Here is a 16,840-nt window from a genome sequence, read left to right as displayed (position 1 = left end):
AGTAATATAGACAAATTATAATATAGTACAAATATTACTACTATATTTATTATTATAATATGTAATAAGTAGGCTATATTAGTATGTTATATAATATTAAAAGCATTAACACTAGAAGCCCTTATGGGCCATGATTAAGACAAGAATTAACACCATCGTAAAATTTAAAACAGATAAACTAAGCAATATGGTCTCAATGTGCCATGTCCATACCGATCAATATTCCATACTAATTCAACATTAAACTTCTTTATCCCCCAAAAATTCTATCAATTAGTATGATTTCAACCCATTCGTTTCTTTTAGGCAACCCCGGAAAATCATTCTCCCTCAATACGTTGAATTCCTTGCAAGAACCCAAAAATTAGCTGAATCACATATAGTCATGAAATAAAAAAATCATGGAGTAAATCAATATAATATCAATTTTGTACATTTTCATAATATAAATATATAAAATAAAATATAATATCAAGTAAAAATAATAACAAAAAGCTGTAAGCCTAAGTAAGGAAACCCTTACATTTTTCTAATAAGATTCTTATTGCTACCTAAAAAAAACATGGAATTTAGCAATGGTTTCCATTTGAATTTAACCTTTCCGTTAAACTTGCATCCTTTGATCATGAATGTAATTAGGGCCTTTGACCGAGACCTGAGGCTGCGTTGCTTTTGAGGCATTGAAGAGAGCACCGCCTCAGGCTGTGACTTAACTTCCCTCTGGCAAGGATTTATTCATTGTTCTCAGCTCAAAGGAACCTGAAGACAATGTATATTATTCAAAATGGGTGAAGTTAAAAGGATACTCGTAACAATTGGACTTTCATTTCTTTGTAGTCTAGGTGAGTAGGTGAAGTAGTGAGTAGTAGCTAGACTTCCCCAGAAGGTGAAAACATGCCAATAAATTCCTTAGCAGTTTAGATGATTAGTGGGGTATTGACTTAAAATAATAGTTTTTTTTTTCATAGAATCAAAAATGCTCACAAATATAGAGTATGGTCTCAAGAATAGAATCACTCCTGGGTGTAGAAATAGCTTTTGTCCAAATATGAAACAAGCGACGGGGTAATATGGGCTAAATATTTTGACATTGTCACTAAAAGCTGAAAAGGTACCAACACTTCACCAGAAGGTAAAAATACTCATTTTCATTTTAATCTTTTGGGTGAGTGGTTGGTTTAGACATGGAAGGCTAATATTTTTTATAGAAGCAATTAATGCTAAAAGAAAAAGTTTTAAGAGTAAAATTGGTTCTTCTCAAAATTTTTTGGGAGGGACGGGGGAATGGTGATATGTGCTGACAAGCGGGTCAATTTCTCTTGAATCTGAAGAAACTAATGTTTCACTAGAAGATAGGAATGCACAAATACTCCAGCAAAATAGCTCACAAGAAGGTAAAGATACGCAAATTTACTCACTAGTAGTATAAATGAGTAGTTGGGTTTTTGGCTTAGAATAAGAACATTTTTCATACAAGTAAATAATTCTAATAAAGGAAAACCCGAGGCTAAAATGAGAAAAAATACCAAGGGCTTCAATGAGACCTATTTGGTAGCATAATTTTTCATTCTCCTTTTTCAAAATTTCGGTTTTTATTTCCAATACATATATTAATTTTTGTGTTTTGTAGTTTTTTGCGGAAATATACCAAAATGAGTATGTCCTGAAATTGGAATTGGTTCTAATCAAAATATTTGGTAAAGGGGTGGGGGGCAATATGTTCCAACTGGCTGATCATTTTTTCTGGAACCCAAGGAGCCTAATCTTTTTTTCGCGAAGACAGCGCAAGTTAAGTCGGCTAAAATTAAAATTTCAAAAGATAGATTTGATCGTTCCTTATAACAATTTTTATCAATTGAGTTCTTGTTAGAAAACATGAAAAACAAAATATTAAATGCCTTTATTTGGGGGAAAGTTATAAATAAAAATAGAGGAATAAAACGTTTATCAAAGCTAAGTTCTTTGAACAAACTTGTCTTGCTAAGCCTTCTAATAGCTCGCAAACCTTTGTTAACCAGAAAACCTATTTCACAGAAGGGATTTATCTACTATACTTCTTAGCTCCTAATATAATTTTCTTATTATCTAACTGAGTCGTAGTTTATGTCTCCAAAACAAATATGAAGCCATATCTTTCAATCTGTTCTGAGCCAACTGTAAGTGGTAAAAGACAGGAATACCAAAGCTTGCAATATTTTTGACATACAAAACGAAGTATCGGGTTTGGATATACAACTGTTTTGAACTGGTTACTAAATTAAAAATTATGATTTAAAGACTAATTTACCTTATAAAATTATTTAATAATAAACCTAAATTGCTAGGAACTTAAATTAACTATAAGGTAATAAAATATTTTTTAAAGTGGTTGTGAGATTAAAAATTACTGTTTACTTACTTCTCCTTTTAAGGATCACCTTGAAAAAAAAAATACCTTTTACTTACCCTAAATCTCAAGACACGTAAATTTCCAATCAAATAAACTAACTCCTGATAATTTACGGTCACTAGTGCGATGCAACCCCTTTCCCCTGAAAGGAAACTACAAAAAAGACAAAGATCCTCCCCACGATCATGCCCCATTTACAGCTGCTATTTATGGTCAAGTTTAGTGTTTATATAACAATACTGCTATTAAAAAATATGATCATCCCTATATACTGCGCCCTTAGAACTTTATTCCTTAGTAGAGGGAGTGGGGTAAGAAACGTCAAAATTAAGTCTTAGGATAATAATTGCAAAGTTTTCAAGGTCCTCCTCATCCTTTTTGCCTATGCAGAACATAATATTTTATGTTACGCTTAAAATATTCCTGCAATTATAGGGGAACTGTCAAACATACCACATCGAAGGTTTTTTTTCCAAACATATTCCCCAGAATGAAAAGAAGTGAAATGAAATTTTTCATCGTCTTTCATTATTTATCTTCAGGACCCCTCCTCCTCAGTAGCTCTTCAGTAGCTTCAGTAGCTCTCCTCCTCCACCCACACAGATCAACAGACCTCTTCACTAATAGTGGTCAAATGAAGATAAAAAGCTATGGTTTATAATGTTGCAATGGATGTTGTAGTGTTTATTTAGCTTAGATTCACGACTATTTTCTGACGCTGAGACTTTCTTAAGTAAAACATTTCGAACTTCTAATGGAAGATTTGACGATGCTTACTGCTTCGGATGATATATTGCTTGATTCGCACTTTTATACTCTTGGAACTTTAATGCTTCTAAAAGGGTGCTATTTTTCTTGTGTCATTTCAGAACAAGAAAAGAAATGATTTGTTTCTTCACCCTTTAATGTCGTCTTCAGATATGTTAAATTATTGTATTTATCAACACACTCAGATCATTCATCAAATTATCATAATACAGACATATAGAAATCGTGTTTCACCTTCAGAGTTCTTTCAATTCCATTTCGGTTAGGATAATGTAAACACACGCAAATACACAAAGAAGTTTTGATGTTTTTAGTGAGTTAGGTTGTAACTATGATCAAGAAGTTATTTTAACTTTCTGCGAATGAGACCCAGTTCTAAATTTTAAATTGATCTGTAAGCACCCTGCTTAAAAGTGTATTTTGTTAATGAGCCAGCGAGCTTTAAGTCCGTCAGACAGTGGTGTCAATTCACCAAAATGGAGGGAGTGTGGGCGCATTTGTATGCTTTCAAATCTTGAGGGAGGGAGGCAATTATCTTGTTTTGTCCATATTTTCTACTAAAACACAATAAAAAGGTATTTTTTTTCGTAGAAATATATTTTTCAAATTTTAGGGGGTAATTGCCTCCCCCTCAATTTGCGTAACTGCTGTTAGACAAAACTAGGGATTTAAAACTAGAGATTTAGGGATTTTAGGGATTTGTCAGACATAAATTAAAGAGGTGGATATACACGTAAGACTACCAGATAGCAATGGGTAAAATTCCAACTCAACAAATTTGTAGCAATTAGTAGTGATGTCTCATTCCATTTTCAAAGAAAAGGGGAGCGAGGGAAGTGAAATTGTCAGTATCTATTGCATCTTATGGGCTGTATTTTCTAAACCATAGGTAATTAATGTACAGTTGTAAATTGTTGCGGTATCTTAAATGTTTGTCTTTGCAATCAAACATTCTAGCACATGGAGTATCAAAATAACCACCTTCTTCGAAATTTTGTTTTAATTTTTAGGAATACGAACCTTATATAAGAACTGAGTGAAGAAATCTCCATAGTTTTCGCCATAATTGTGCGCACTAAATTTCTTTTAGTGACAGCTGAAATGTTGGGTGGAACTCCATCGTATTTAATTTGTATGTCAATTATTGTGCTGCCCTAGAACGAGTAAGAGATTGATAATAACGGCCACCACTCGTCTGCAATTGAAATGATCTTAAAGCTTGAAATAAATTTCAAATAAAAAAAAAAATTTAAGCAGTAATTCATCTATACGCCTTAAGGTTTATTAAAAGTACAAATAATCCGGATTTATTTTCCCTTTGTCCCTTCTTGAAGTTTGAATGCATACTACTGAAACACATAGAGAGCTGTTTAAGGTCTCATTAAAAAAACAGTTTTTATATCTACCCGATTTCTGTAAGTTTAGCTTGAAAGCACTTCAGAAAGCGTACCAAAATTAGTACACTTTTGTGCTTTTTCTGGAGATCAAATGCTATTAAGCCGTGAAGGGGGGCTATCACAATTCTGATATCAAAAATCACAAACCTGAGTTCTGTAATCCTACCTCTTGTATATTCTACCTCCCATCCACCTATTAAGCTAGCAGAAATAGCAGTCTACTGAAATACTGTACAGAATGTTCATTAGCTCATTTTAAAGAACTGGTCATATAAATGACCTATTTGTAATGACAACTCTATTTTAAAGTGCCTCATCCTACCAAAAAAAGCTTTTTGTTAGAATTTTCTCGAGGAGAAACCCTGGGAAGCATGGAGATTGTTCCATACAAATCTACAGATATACTGATACTGACTTTGTCAATAAACATAGTCTTAGCTCTTTACAGTTTACTACTACTGCACTAACGGAAAAACTACGTTTTTGCTGGCATATAGTACAAAATATTAGACATCTTTAAACACACAAACAAACAACGTAAAAATAATTAAAACTAAAAATGCACTAAACTCGTTCGCATTATCACTTCCAAAATAATCCCTCCCTGCCAGCCGAACCTTCCATCTACACGTTACTCCCCACCACCCTCCAAACAAGTCATTACTCCCTATCACCCCATCTAACCACCCCTCCCTACCAGCCGACGAAAATACATAGTTTAACCATCCTTTAACAATTATCCTTTTAAATTTCTTTAAATTCCAAAAGATACTCAGCCGCCCTTATGCTCATTGGTACAGAATTCCAGCCGATATTTACAAGAAACTGCAATTCAAATCCTGATCTTTTGTTACTTCAAAGTTCAGCCCCAAAATCCCTACTATTCCGTTTGAGAAACAAGAAAAACTATATAAAATAATATAGCTAAATAGGCGAGAAAACTAGGGTATTATCAGCCAATGGACAGAAAAGAAGTGAAAAGGATAAGGGCAAATATTTTGGCAAGGACCTCCGTCAAGCAATCTTCAATGCTAAAAAAAAAGAAAATAAAAAGAAGAAAAATAAAGCTTTTAAAGTAACCTTTTGAAGTATAGCCAGTGTAGTCTTAGAATGTATATTCCACTGTTCGTCGTATAATATCACTGTTAGCATGATAAGTGTAAAGAAAACACTTTGGACTAGGTCATGCACGTACTGGAAAACGAAAACTGCCTATTGATAATCACGTTTCAGAAAGTGAGATTAGATGAGCTTAAACATTCATAGCAAGAAATTCTTTCAAGCCGGTTTAAAATTAAATAAATAAAAACAAGTTTTTTTTAACTGAAAGTAAGGAGCGACATTAAAACTTAAAAAGAACAGAAATTATTCCGTATATGAAAGGGGCTGTCCCCTCTTCAACGCCTTGCTCTTTACGCTAAAGTTTGACTCTTTGTCACAGCTATACTTTTTAAAACAATACAAATTTCAGCGTAAGGAGTGAGGTTTTGAGGAGGGGACAGCCCCTTTCATACACGGAATAATTTCTTTTCGTTTTAAGCTTTGATGTCGCTCCTTACATTCAGTTAAAAAGCTCGTTTCTTCATATTTAATTTCTGAGCGTTTTTCAACTATTGTAGGTTCGAATTCGGCTCATCATACATGAAAAATTTTTTCATACATGAAAATTTTTCATACATGAAAAATTCAAATTTTTTTTTATTATTTTTGGCAGATTCATTCCGTATATGAAGGGTTGCCCCCTCCTTAATACCTTGCTCTTTACGCTAAAGCTGCTAGCACTTTAAAAAAAGCTTTGTATTCTAATTAAATGACCCTCGTGTTTCAATAGACACTCTTAAGAAAATGGGACAAACAGTCAAACTTGAGGAAATAGAGCAAGGTACTGAGGAGGGGGCAACCCTTCATATATGGAATAATTTCCGTTCGATTTTCAAATAATGCCAGTAAATCTGGCTCACCCTCTATGAAATTTACCCCTCCCCCTCACGGAAAACTCCTCCCTGGAAATTTCAACCAACGTAAAGTGCACCCCCCTCAAATTCCCCCCCCCCCAGACAGTTCCTTCCTCGCTGAGAATCTCTCCTTCCTGTAAAATTGCTTGTCGACGATTTAGCGTGAAAAATTCTCCTTAGCATTCTTTCATTTGAATATGACTTTAATCTCTAATTGGTTTCTCGATCACTCCAGAAATGCCACCTTCCGTGGAATTTATTTCACAGAAAACAAAACACGCCAAAAAAGCCCTTGGATAATTCCTCTGGAACATCTCCACATGAAAAAATTTGGCAAAGACAATGTAAGACAATTAAAAAAATTGTATAATAATTTTGTCAAATCACCCCAGTGTAACATTACCCCGGAATATTCACCCCCAGAAATTTCCCTCCCCAAGGAAGATCCTCCCTATAGACATCCACCCCAAGCACAACCCACCCCCAATTACAATAACAAACCCGTCCCAATAACAAATACTATCCATAAATAATGGGCGAATTTCATAACTTACAGGCCTTTTCCCAGGGACTGTGGGGGGTCATTTTACCCCTGAAGACATAATTATTTGATCTTTTAACAATACTGAACAAAATGGCAATCTCAAAAGGGTTACCCTTTCACCGTTACTAAGAAAGGGTCGTCCATTTTAGTTTTGTGTTTTTATTTTAAGGTTTGGTTTTTATATTTTTATCAGTTTTATTCTGCACTGAGGACGGTCAAGCGGAGGTCTTGACCGAAATATTTTCTTAGTTTTTAGTTTTTTCACTGGCTGTTATTTGTCCTCGTTTTCTTCCTTTTTTTAGGGATTTTGTGTATTATCATGGTTCACCAGTGTGGTCTCAGAAATTATTTATCTTAGGGGGTGTTTCCTCCCTATTTCAAAAAATATGGCAAATATTCTCAGGATCGTAACTTTTGATGGGTAACACTAAACTTGATGAATCTTATATTCTCGATCACTCCAGAAATGCCACCTTCCGTGGAATTTATTTCACAGAAAACAAAACACGCAAAAAAAGCTCTTGGATAATTCCACTGGAACATCTGCACATGAAAAATTTGGCAAAGACAATGTAAGACAATTAAAACAATTTCCTATAGTAATTTTGTCAAATCCCCCCGGTGTAACATTACCCTCGTAATATTCACCCCCCCCCCAGAATTTTTCCTCCCCAAGGAAGATCCTCCCTATAATCATCCACCCAAAGCACAACCCCCCCCCCGCCCCAATATGTCTGTGTACCTCCCAATAACAAATACTATACGTAAACAATAGGCGAATTTCATAACTTACAGGCCTTTCTGCAGGGACTGTGGGGGGTCATTTTACCCCTGAAGACATAACTATTTGATCTTTCAACTATACTGAACAAAATGGCTATCTCAAAATTTTTATCAAATAGTTTGTGGGGAAAAAATGGGCGTAAGAGGGTCCCAGTTGTCCCCCAGTCTTTTTGGTCACTTGAAAAGGACACTAGAACTTTTAATTTCCGTTCGATTGGTCTCTCCCGATCTTCTGGGATCATAGTTTTGATACAATCACCCCAGAAAAAAACAACAAATAAGCACGCATCCGTGACCTGTCTTCTGGCAAAAATAGCAAGATTTATGCAGATAGGAGCTTGAAACTTCTACAGTAGGGTCCTCTGGTACGCTAAATCTGATTGTGTGATTTTCATTAAGATTCCTTTAATCTTAGGGGGTGTTTCCTCCCTATTTAAAAAAATAAGGCAAATTTTCTCAGGTTCGTAAGTTTTGATGGGTAACACTAAACTTGATGAATCTTATATATTTGGAATCAACATAATAAGCTGATTATTTTGATGTATCTGTTGATATTAAAATTCCTTTTTTTTAGAGTTTCGGTTATTATTGAACCGAGTTGTTCCTTCCTTATAGCTCGATACCTCGAACTGTTTGAAAAAAAAAATGCAAAATCAAAAGTAATACAGCACAAAATAATCCGAAAAGGCCTAATCCAAAAAAATCTTAGGCCAAAGTCGAATATATTCATGTTGATCGAGTGCAGCCGCTTAAGAAAGAGAAGAAGAAAAAACAATGCCAATGTCCTGCTCAATATTTATTATTTTAATTAATTGAAATTACTCACTGAATAAGCGCAATTATTATCCTGGTGTTAATCAGACCTTATTGAAATTAGTACCCATAGCTTATTGGATAATCATAGTTGTTGTGCTCTACTGAACGCAGTCTGAACATCAAAATTAATTTCTTAAAAAAGAAAAGAAAAAAAAATGTTGCAAACTCACAGAGCCTTTGAAACTAACCAAATATAGTATAACCTACAAATTGTGACTTTGTAATTTTTCATCTTGATAGTAAAACTCGGAGGATTCTTCTATGAGGGGGAGTGGCAATATATTTTTAGGAAAAACCTTGCTCCTCTAGGGTTACTCGGCTTCTGACTAAGTCAAGAAATATTAATACCATACACAAATTAAAAATAAATATTGAAATTACTAATTCCTTAGAATGGAGTCTTACTGATTTTACATAACTTTGCTAAGCCAAAAAAAAAAAAAATAATAATAAAAAAAACAAACAACAAACAAACAAAACTATTGTATCGAAAGCCACAATAATCATTGAAATAAGAATTTGAAATAGGTATATTGTGCCTTTAATAAAATAAACAAAAGATATGGATCAAAATACTCACAAAATAATATACAAACTATTAAGGAGGACAACAATAACAAAAAAACAAAAAAAAAAAAGTTGTTACCTGTTTTTCTGCTATAATTACTTATCTGAATTATGTATGAAAGAGTTACAAAATCAATCAAAAATTTATTAAGTAATAAAGCAACATAAAAATAAAATGTCAAATTTGTCGAGAATTCCACATATTGCAGCTTCCTTTTCTGAAAATTTACTTCCTCGAAATATTGATTCTAATAATTACCTTCTACGTGAACGATGTAACTCTCATCCCAGTTAATTTTCCAGTAGACTTACCTAGAAGCTTAATTTTTAGTCAAAAAGGACGTGTAACAACATTGGTCTCAGTAAATTGTGATTTTCTGTAACAACTTTTCTGCTGTGGTGGTTTAGGAAAAATAAAATCGAATCGTTGTTTCAGGTGAATACTTTGTGACGTGGTGGTTTACCCAGGGATGGGAAAAAGGAGTAGGAATAAAAAAAAGGATAAGGGAAAAAGAGGTTTAATAGGAGTACGAATAAAAACTAATCTAATCTGTTTTTGCCTCTACTATCCCAAAGAGTATTGAAAGGTTATGGGCTATCAGAAGAGTGTAGGCTGTTCCTACTGTCGAAAAGAAAAAAAAAATTCCAAACGCCATCTAGAAGATTTCGTTTGACCGAAACTGCTACATATTTGTCATTTTTAGGTACTTTAAAATGTAGTAAGTACGATTGTGTTATACCATCCTAAATTCAAGTCATGTGCATCAACTAGCATGATTTTCCGAGAAGTTAAATCAGCCCTGCTCTGAGCAAACTGGATTTGACTCGGAATAATTCTTGAAAATAAAAAAAGTTTACAGATAAATTTCGCCTTCGATCTTAATACATTTTGGTACTTGTCTAGAATCCGATAAGTGGTTTCGTTAATGCTAATGAAATAAAACAAAATAGGATAAAAAAATAGTTTAGAAACAATTTGGGCTATATATTTGCACATTGGGGGGAGGGTGGGGGTAAAGCTTAGCCTATACTAAATACATAGCCTAACCTAACCCAACCTAGGTACTGTTTAGTCCCTCTAAACCCCAATAGCATGTTGATATTTCGATGCTGTCTTTTATTGCGCACTTACCGAATTCTAGACAAGTACCTATATTTTTTTAATTATTCTTATCAAATATACATTTATCTTTTAAGTTTCTAATTAGTCAGTGCAGTCACGAGGTGCTAAAACACAACTGGAGGTAGTTGTTTTTAAACCTATCTTTCTTTGCTGAATCACCGAAGATCCATTCCTAATAGGTTTCCCATTCTCTTGCTCAATCCTATTATTACATTCTAGAGTAGTTACAAGCAGGATTGATATTTTGACACTTATTTTTCAATTTGAATAAGAAATACTTGGCACTTGTTCATTTTGCGGTAAATACGGATAAAGCATGTGTTCATTTTCGAAGTGACGGTAATAGGTGTTGAGGGGGGGGGGGAGCTAAAGGACCGAATTTAACCCTCTAATCATGCCCATTGACCATCTTTGCATTAGCCAAATTTCAATAGTTTATGTAATATTCATTCGTGACTTGTTTTCAATTTGGACGTACGTGCTGCAGATTTGTAATCAAGAAGCTCAGAAATCCTTATATGCCGATTTTTATGGAATTCAAACACCATTTTGTAAAAAATTTAGTTAGTGTGGTATAATTTAGGAAAGTCATCTTCACATCTTAATATAGTTTTATTCGTTTAGTCCTGAATGGTTGGTTTTTTTTTGTTTTTTTTGGTTTTCAGCTTAGGTTATTCGCCCTGTAATTTCTTATCTTCATGAAGCTTGGCTTAGAAACTAAAATCCTGATTATAGAATCCAGGAAAAGAAAAGTTACTGTCCTGTGCTACCGTTTTTGAAGTCTGCTCTAATTTCATTGGTTTATTTCTATGACGTATTTTCGCTAGCCAGTCATATTAATCATTTTTCTATAGAGAGGGTTAACTAATGATGAGTAAAAAATCTAGACACACAATGAAATGAAATCCTTGAAGAACAGATAACTCCGCCTTTTTAAAACCTAGTTATCTCTTTGGTGACAAGTGCTAAGACACTGAAAAAGAACAAAGAGGATTTATGCCGCGACATGTTTTACAAGTAAACACCCTATTTCTAGGAGGTAGAAGGCACTAAGTTCCTATATATTTGAAATAGTACAATTTTAGAACTTGAGCTTCCAAATCACTTCAAGAAAAATCATGTTTTTTTTTCTGATTAAATTGCTTCCCGAAATGAAGTGCACTTCTTTCACTTTATATCTTGAGACGCGTCAAGAATCGTATTAGAAAATGAAGGGAAATTTATGTATGCAAATATGTTTGTATATGTGTATGTAAATTTTATGCCAAGAATCTACATTCCATGTTTGTCGCAGGGTTTATCTCTTGAGATATTGAGGCTTAACAATGTAATTTTTGGATTGTTGGACACAACTGCAAAGCCTGGAAAGGATATCTCGGAAGTTATAGTATCTATATATCAACAGAATATTCAAATTCTCTTGAAATATTTCGTTAGATTGAATCTAGGCTAGGCAAATATGGAAAGCTCACAATTAAACATAAAAAAAAATGAAAGCAGGAATTTTCAGAAGTATTTGCTTCCTTTCATTAATGAGAAGGTTCTGTTCAAACTGTAGGGCCGGTCCTCTGTGCAGGCGTTGCCTTGAAATCAAACAGTTCGTGGTAACAAAGTGTCAGTAAGGGGTGACTTGGCCCAATAATAATCCAAACTCTAGAAAATGAAATTTTGATAACAATAGATACATGAAAAAATTGGCTTTTTGTGCTGATTCCAAATATATAAGATTTATTAAATTTAATGTCACATATCAAAACCTCAGAGTTGGATAAAATTTGGGTAGGACTAAACTTTATGAAACTTATATATATGAAATCAGCATAAAAACCTGATTCTTTTGATGTATCTGTTGGTATATAAATTCTGTTTTTTAGAGTTTTGGTTACTATTGACCCGGGTCGCTCATTCTTACAGTTCGTTACCACGAACTGTTTGAAAAAGAAAAAAACGGAAGAAGATTAGTGCTACCGATGCAAAAAAGTGGTTTTCCTTGTTGTTCCAGGAGGGGGACTATAATTTCCCTGTACAAGATTTTCGACCATACTGGTGCCAATGGTACACTTTTCATTTAGATCTGACGCCATTTTCGAGGGGTTTCAGGCTTTTATTCGAAACCACCATAAATTTCTTTTCACAATAAACGTTTACTTTTAAGACAAATCGAAATAATAGTTACCATTCCTGAGTCAGTGTCAGATGGCAATTTTTTTTCACCAGGCAGTTTTTTTTCAAAACGCGACATTTAACTTTTGATTACTATGGGCTGTGGTTCGTTCTGTACTAGGTTGCCGCTACCGCTGCAACCTTGATATTGCACTTACGTATGGTAGAATTGGTAAAAGCACGTAGATATGAGTAATATCTTTAAAATGAGCCATTAAACACCTCTCTAAAACCTTCTCATAGCCCGCGGGCTCCAGCCTTTGCACTTTAGACATGCCACCAAAAGTGCCATTTGGCACTTGCAAATGGCGGAAATTATAGGAAGAACGTAGATATGAGTGATATTAGCTATTAAATATTGGTCTACGATGTTCTGGTAGCTCTATAGCCCCAACCCTTGGGAGATGGCACAAAAAGTGCAAATTTTAGTGCCATGTGGCACTTGCAGATAGCAGAATTTATACAAAGGACGTAGATATGATGAACAGCTTTTAAATTATTTTTTAATTATATATATTTTTTTTTCTGTTTCCCCAAACGGCCTGAAAAAAAAAAAAAAAAAACATGATACATATATTTGCTACCCATTCAAAAAGGTGATTTTACGTTTTTTTGAAGTAGGGGGTATTTAATTTCTCTTTTCTAGGTATTCGACCATGCTGATTCCAGTGTTAGATTTTCATTTTGATCTGTCGTAATTTTCGAGTGGTTTCGAACTTTCTTTTCTAAATTTCCATTAATTTGTAGCTCTATAGCCCCAACCCTTGGGAGATGGCACAAAAAGTGCCAATTTTAGTGCCTTGTGGCACTTGCAGATAGCAGAATTTATAAAAAGGACGTAGATATTATTAACAGATTTTAAATTATTTTTTAAGTATATATATTTTTTTTTCTGTTACCCCAAACGTCCTGGAAAAAAAAACAAAAAAAAAGGAGACATATATTTGCTACCCATGCAAAAAGGTGATTTTACGTTTTTTTGAAGAAGGGGGTCTTTAATTTATCTTTTCTAGGTATTCGACCATGCTGATTCCAGTGTTAGATTTTCATTTTGATTGGTCGTAATTTTCGAGTGGTTTCGAACTTTCTTTTCTAAATTTACATTAATTTGTTTTTTTTGCAATAAGCTTTTATTTTTTATTTCGAACCCAAAATAATAGCTACCATTCGTGAATCAGTGTCAGATGGCAATTTGTTTCTACTAGGCAGTTTTTTCCTAAACATGTATTTTCACTTTTGGTTCAGACCGTGTTAAAGAGTTCTCAGTGAATTCTCCCAAAGGACTAATGAGACTTACTAAGGGGGCTGGGAGGGGCAGTATACGGGAGGGTTTCTTGTACACCTCCAGTTAAGGGTTTTGGCCATAATTATTAATATGGTACAGTTTTATACTTCTAAGCTTTTCCACTTAAGAAGTGGCACAAAAGGTGCCATTTTTTGTGGTATTTGGCATTTATGGATGGCAAAAATGATTAAAAGCACGTAGGTATGAGCAATAGCTTTTAAATCAGCCATTAAATATCTCTCTAAGAATTTCTGGCAGCCCACTATCCCCTAACTTTTCCACTTGAGACATGGCATCAATAGTGCCATTTGGCACTTGCAGGTGGTGGAATCTATAAAGAAAACGTAGATATTAAAAATAGCTTTTATGTGAGCTAATGTCTACGATATTTTTGCAGCTCGTTAGCCCCACCCCTTGAGAAATGGCACAGTATGTGCCATTTTTGTGCCATATGGTACTTATAGATGCTCGTTCGCTAGGATTGTTTATTCAATTTCCGTTCGTCTTCGGTATTCTATTCGTTTTTGATTGCCAAACTTCAAGTTTTTCAATGTTCCCCATTTCCAAATCCAATTTCTTTCTTTTAACATCAAAGTTTCATAATGTATCAAAACAGTGTTTAATCAAAGTTGTATCAAAGTAGTGTTTTAATTCAACATTACTGTTTCAAAGTTCAACATCTCCCTCAACATTTCCTGAAAGAAGTCACATGTAGCTGTCGTAGCAGTTGCAAGCAGACGCAGTCACAGTTGCAACTTGTCGCTGTTGGAAGTAGTCACAGTTGCAGTCACAACCACTCTCGTTTGCAGCCGCAATAATACAAGTTGCAGTAGTGGCCCTGAGAGTATCAAGTTAATGCCCTGACCTGTTCCTAAGATGTGGCAGATAGGCCTTTTTAATAAGTTGGATACATATAGTTTCTTTTGATTTAGCTCGACATCCCCTCATCATTTCCAGAAATTAATTAAAAAAACTTTTTCCACAAAATAAGTTTTCAAAGAAAAGTAAAGAACTCCATTAAACAAAAATTAGCAAAAATGAAATCAAATAATCTACCAAGCTCGAAACTACCACAAATCAGTATCAATAAATAAATGAAACTCAAAACGAACAGAATTTACAATAAATAGCCGAGTCAAACTCAAAACAAGCAGAAATCAACATAAGTTGGGTGCAAAACCCCTATGCCTTCCCAAGGCCAGAACAAAATTTGCACTTTACTGAGAAAAATATAATTTTCTTTACTTTTATAACTTTAATAAATCAAATAATTTTAACATTGTGATTACTAAATATCAGTATATGTATATTAAACTGGCAATGCACATTCATTTGTATTTTTTCTGAGATTGGCTATCTCAAAATGTTGGTCTGATCCATTTGGCAGAAAAGGGTGCAAGAGGGGGTGGGGTGGGGTGGAGACTAGTTGCCCTCCAATCACTTTTGACTCTTAAAAGAAAACTATAACTTCAATTTCCAGTCAAATGAGCTTCCTCCAAAGCTTATGCAACCACCCCTTCCATAAAAACAATATGCCCCAGGGCATAAATTACGATCCTTGTCCCCTGGCTCTGCGGGGTAGTATCAACCCTGGAATTAATGTTATATGATCTTTGGACAATTTTGAACAAAATGATCATCTCAAAATTCTGATCTGAGGTATTTGGGGAAAAGAGGGTGTTTGAGGGGGGGGGGGTAGTTACTCTCCAAAAACTTTTGTCTCTTAAAAAGTAATTAGAAATTTCAATATCCGATCTAATGATCTTCCTCTAAGGTTTATACGACCATCCCTTTCATATACATCTTACAACCCCTTCCATACAGCCCGAAACCTTACATGCTCCCGGGACATAACTTACAATCTTTATCCCCGGTTTTGGGGGGTTGTGTTAGCTATTTTGAACGAGATGTGCATCTCAAAATATTGATCGGATGCATTTGAGGAAAAGAAGGCATAGGGGGGGACTTCTTTCTCTCTAATTACTTTTGAATCAACCCTTTCCCCCCGTCTCTTGACAGCCCTTTTCTCAGGCTCTAGGGTTTTTTTCAACCCCAGAGGCATAGTTATGTGATTTTTGACTATTTTATGCAAAGCGGTTATTTCAAAATTTCGATCGGATGCATTTATAGAAAATAGAGCGTGGTGGGAGGGGGACTAATTATCTGCTTACAGATTATTTAAAATAAACTAGTTTTTTTTTCTACTGAAAGTAAGCAGCAATATTAAAACTTAGAACGAACAGAAATTATTCTGTACATGAGGGGGCTACCCCCTTCCAAATTCTTTGCTCTTTGTACTATAACTTTGAAATTTTATCACAATTCTGTAAGAACGACTCCTGAAACATAACTTACTTTACTTAAAGATCTTGTTCGGCAACGTTTCCATCGTACAGGGAGCAAGACGTCAGCACTGTTATTATTCTCCAGTGTGTTTTGTCCTGGGCAAGGGTTTGGGCTTCATCGGGATGATGTTCCTGATAGCGAGTCGACCATGGATGATCTCTGCCCATTTTATGCACAGCAGAATGTAACCCAGCAGAATTTTAGATGTGATGACAAATGACAATAGGTTATCACCTGTGGATGATCCGTCGTGAAACTTGAGGAATGTTTAAATTAGGATAAGTAATTACTAAGAGTCGTAGACAAAGTTATAAAATAGTGTCTATCATTGTATGCTAATGTTTACCATGAAATAAATAAGAAAAATACTTCTTCATAAACAATAAAAGGACTACGTGAATATTTAATTAAAAATAAAAAAAAACCTTTACCGTAGGGGTTCTGCTTTCCCCTCAACCCATCGAGTCAAAATATAATAGTGGTTGTTGGTGATAAATGAAGGTGTTTATCACCTTTGCGGCAAGGTTAAGATCCAGATCTATCGACAGCGGCCTCTGCAAAGGGCTGCCTTGACCCTTTCGGGGTACCTGAAAAACTGGGGACGTTGCGGTCGACTCTATTCCTACTTGAGGAGTGGCGTTCCTCGAGGAAATCAAAGCCTAGTAAACGACACAGCATTCGCACAGGATTCTGATTAATAGATA

The 16,840-nt window shown here is 34.7% G+C and overlaps 1 protein-coding gene across 1 annotated transcript in view; it reads left to right on the top strand.

The window, feature by feature from the left end:
* The first annotated feature begins 702 nt into the window (after positions 1-702).
* LOC148948958 (protein amalgam-like) overlaps positions 703-16,840 on the top strand; it is a 184,102-nt gene continuing 167,964 nt past the window's right edge. Inside the window, exon 1 of the mRNA XM_089094147.1 lies at positions 703-842. Within this exon, the coding sequence (XP_088950273.1) occupies positions 785-842 (58 nt within the window). The 5' untranslated portion in view covers positions 703-784. The remainder of the gene's footprint in view (positions 843-16,840) is intronic.

The sequence above is a fragment of the Artemia sp. Qi Xiang Cuo genome, chromosome 9 (genome assembly GCF_049724085.1).
Source record: "Artemia sp. Qi Xiang Cuo chromosome 9, ASM4972408v1, whole genome shotgun sequence".
Taxonomy (NCBI): domain Eukaryota; kingdom Metazoa; phylum Arthropoda; class Branchiopoda; order Anostraca; family Artemiidae; genus Artemia; species Artemia sp. Qi Xiang Cuo.
The sequence above is the reverse complement of the archived record's forward strand: the minus strand, read 5'-3'. Positions and strand labels throughout refer to the sequence as shown.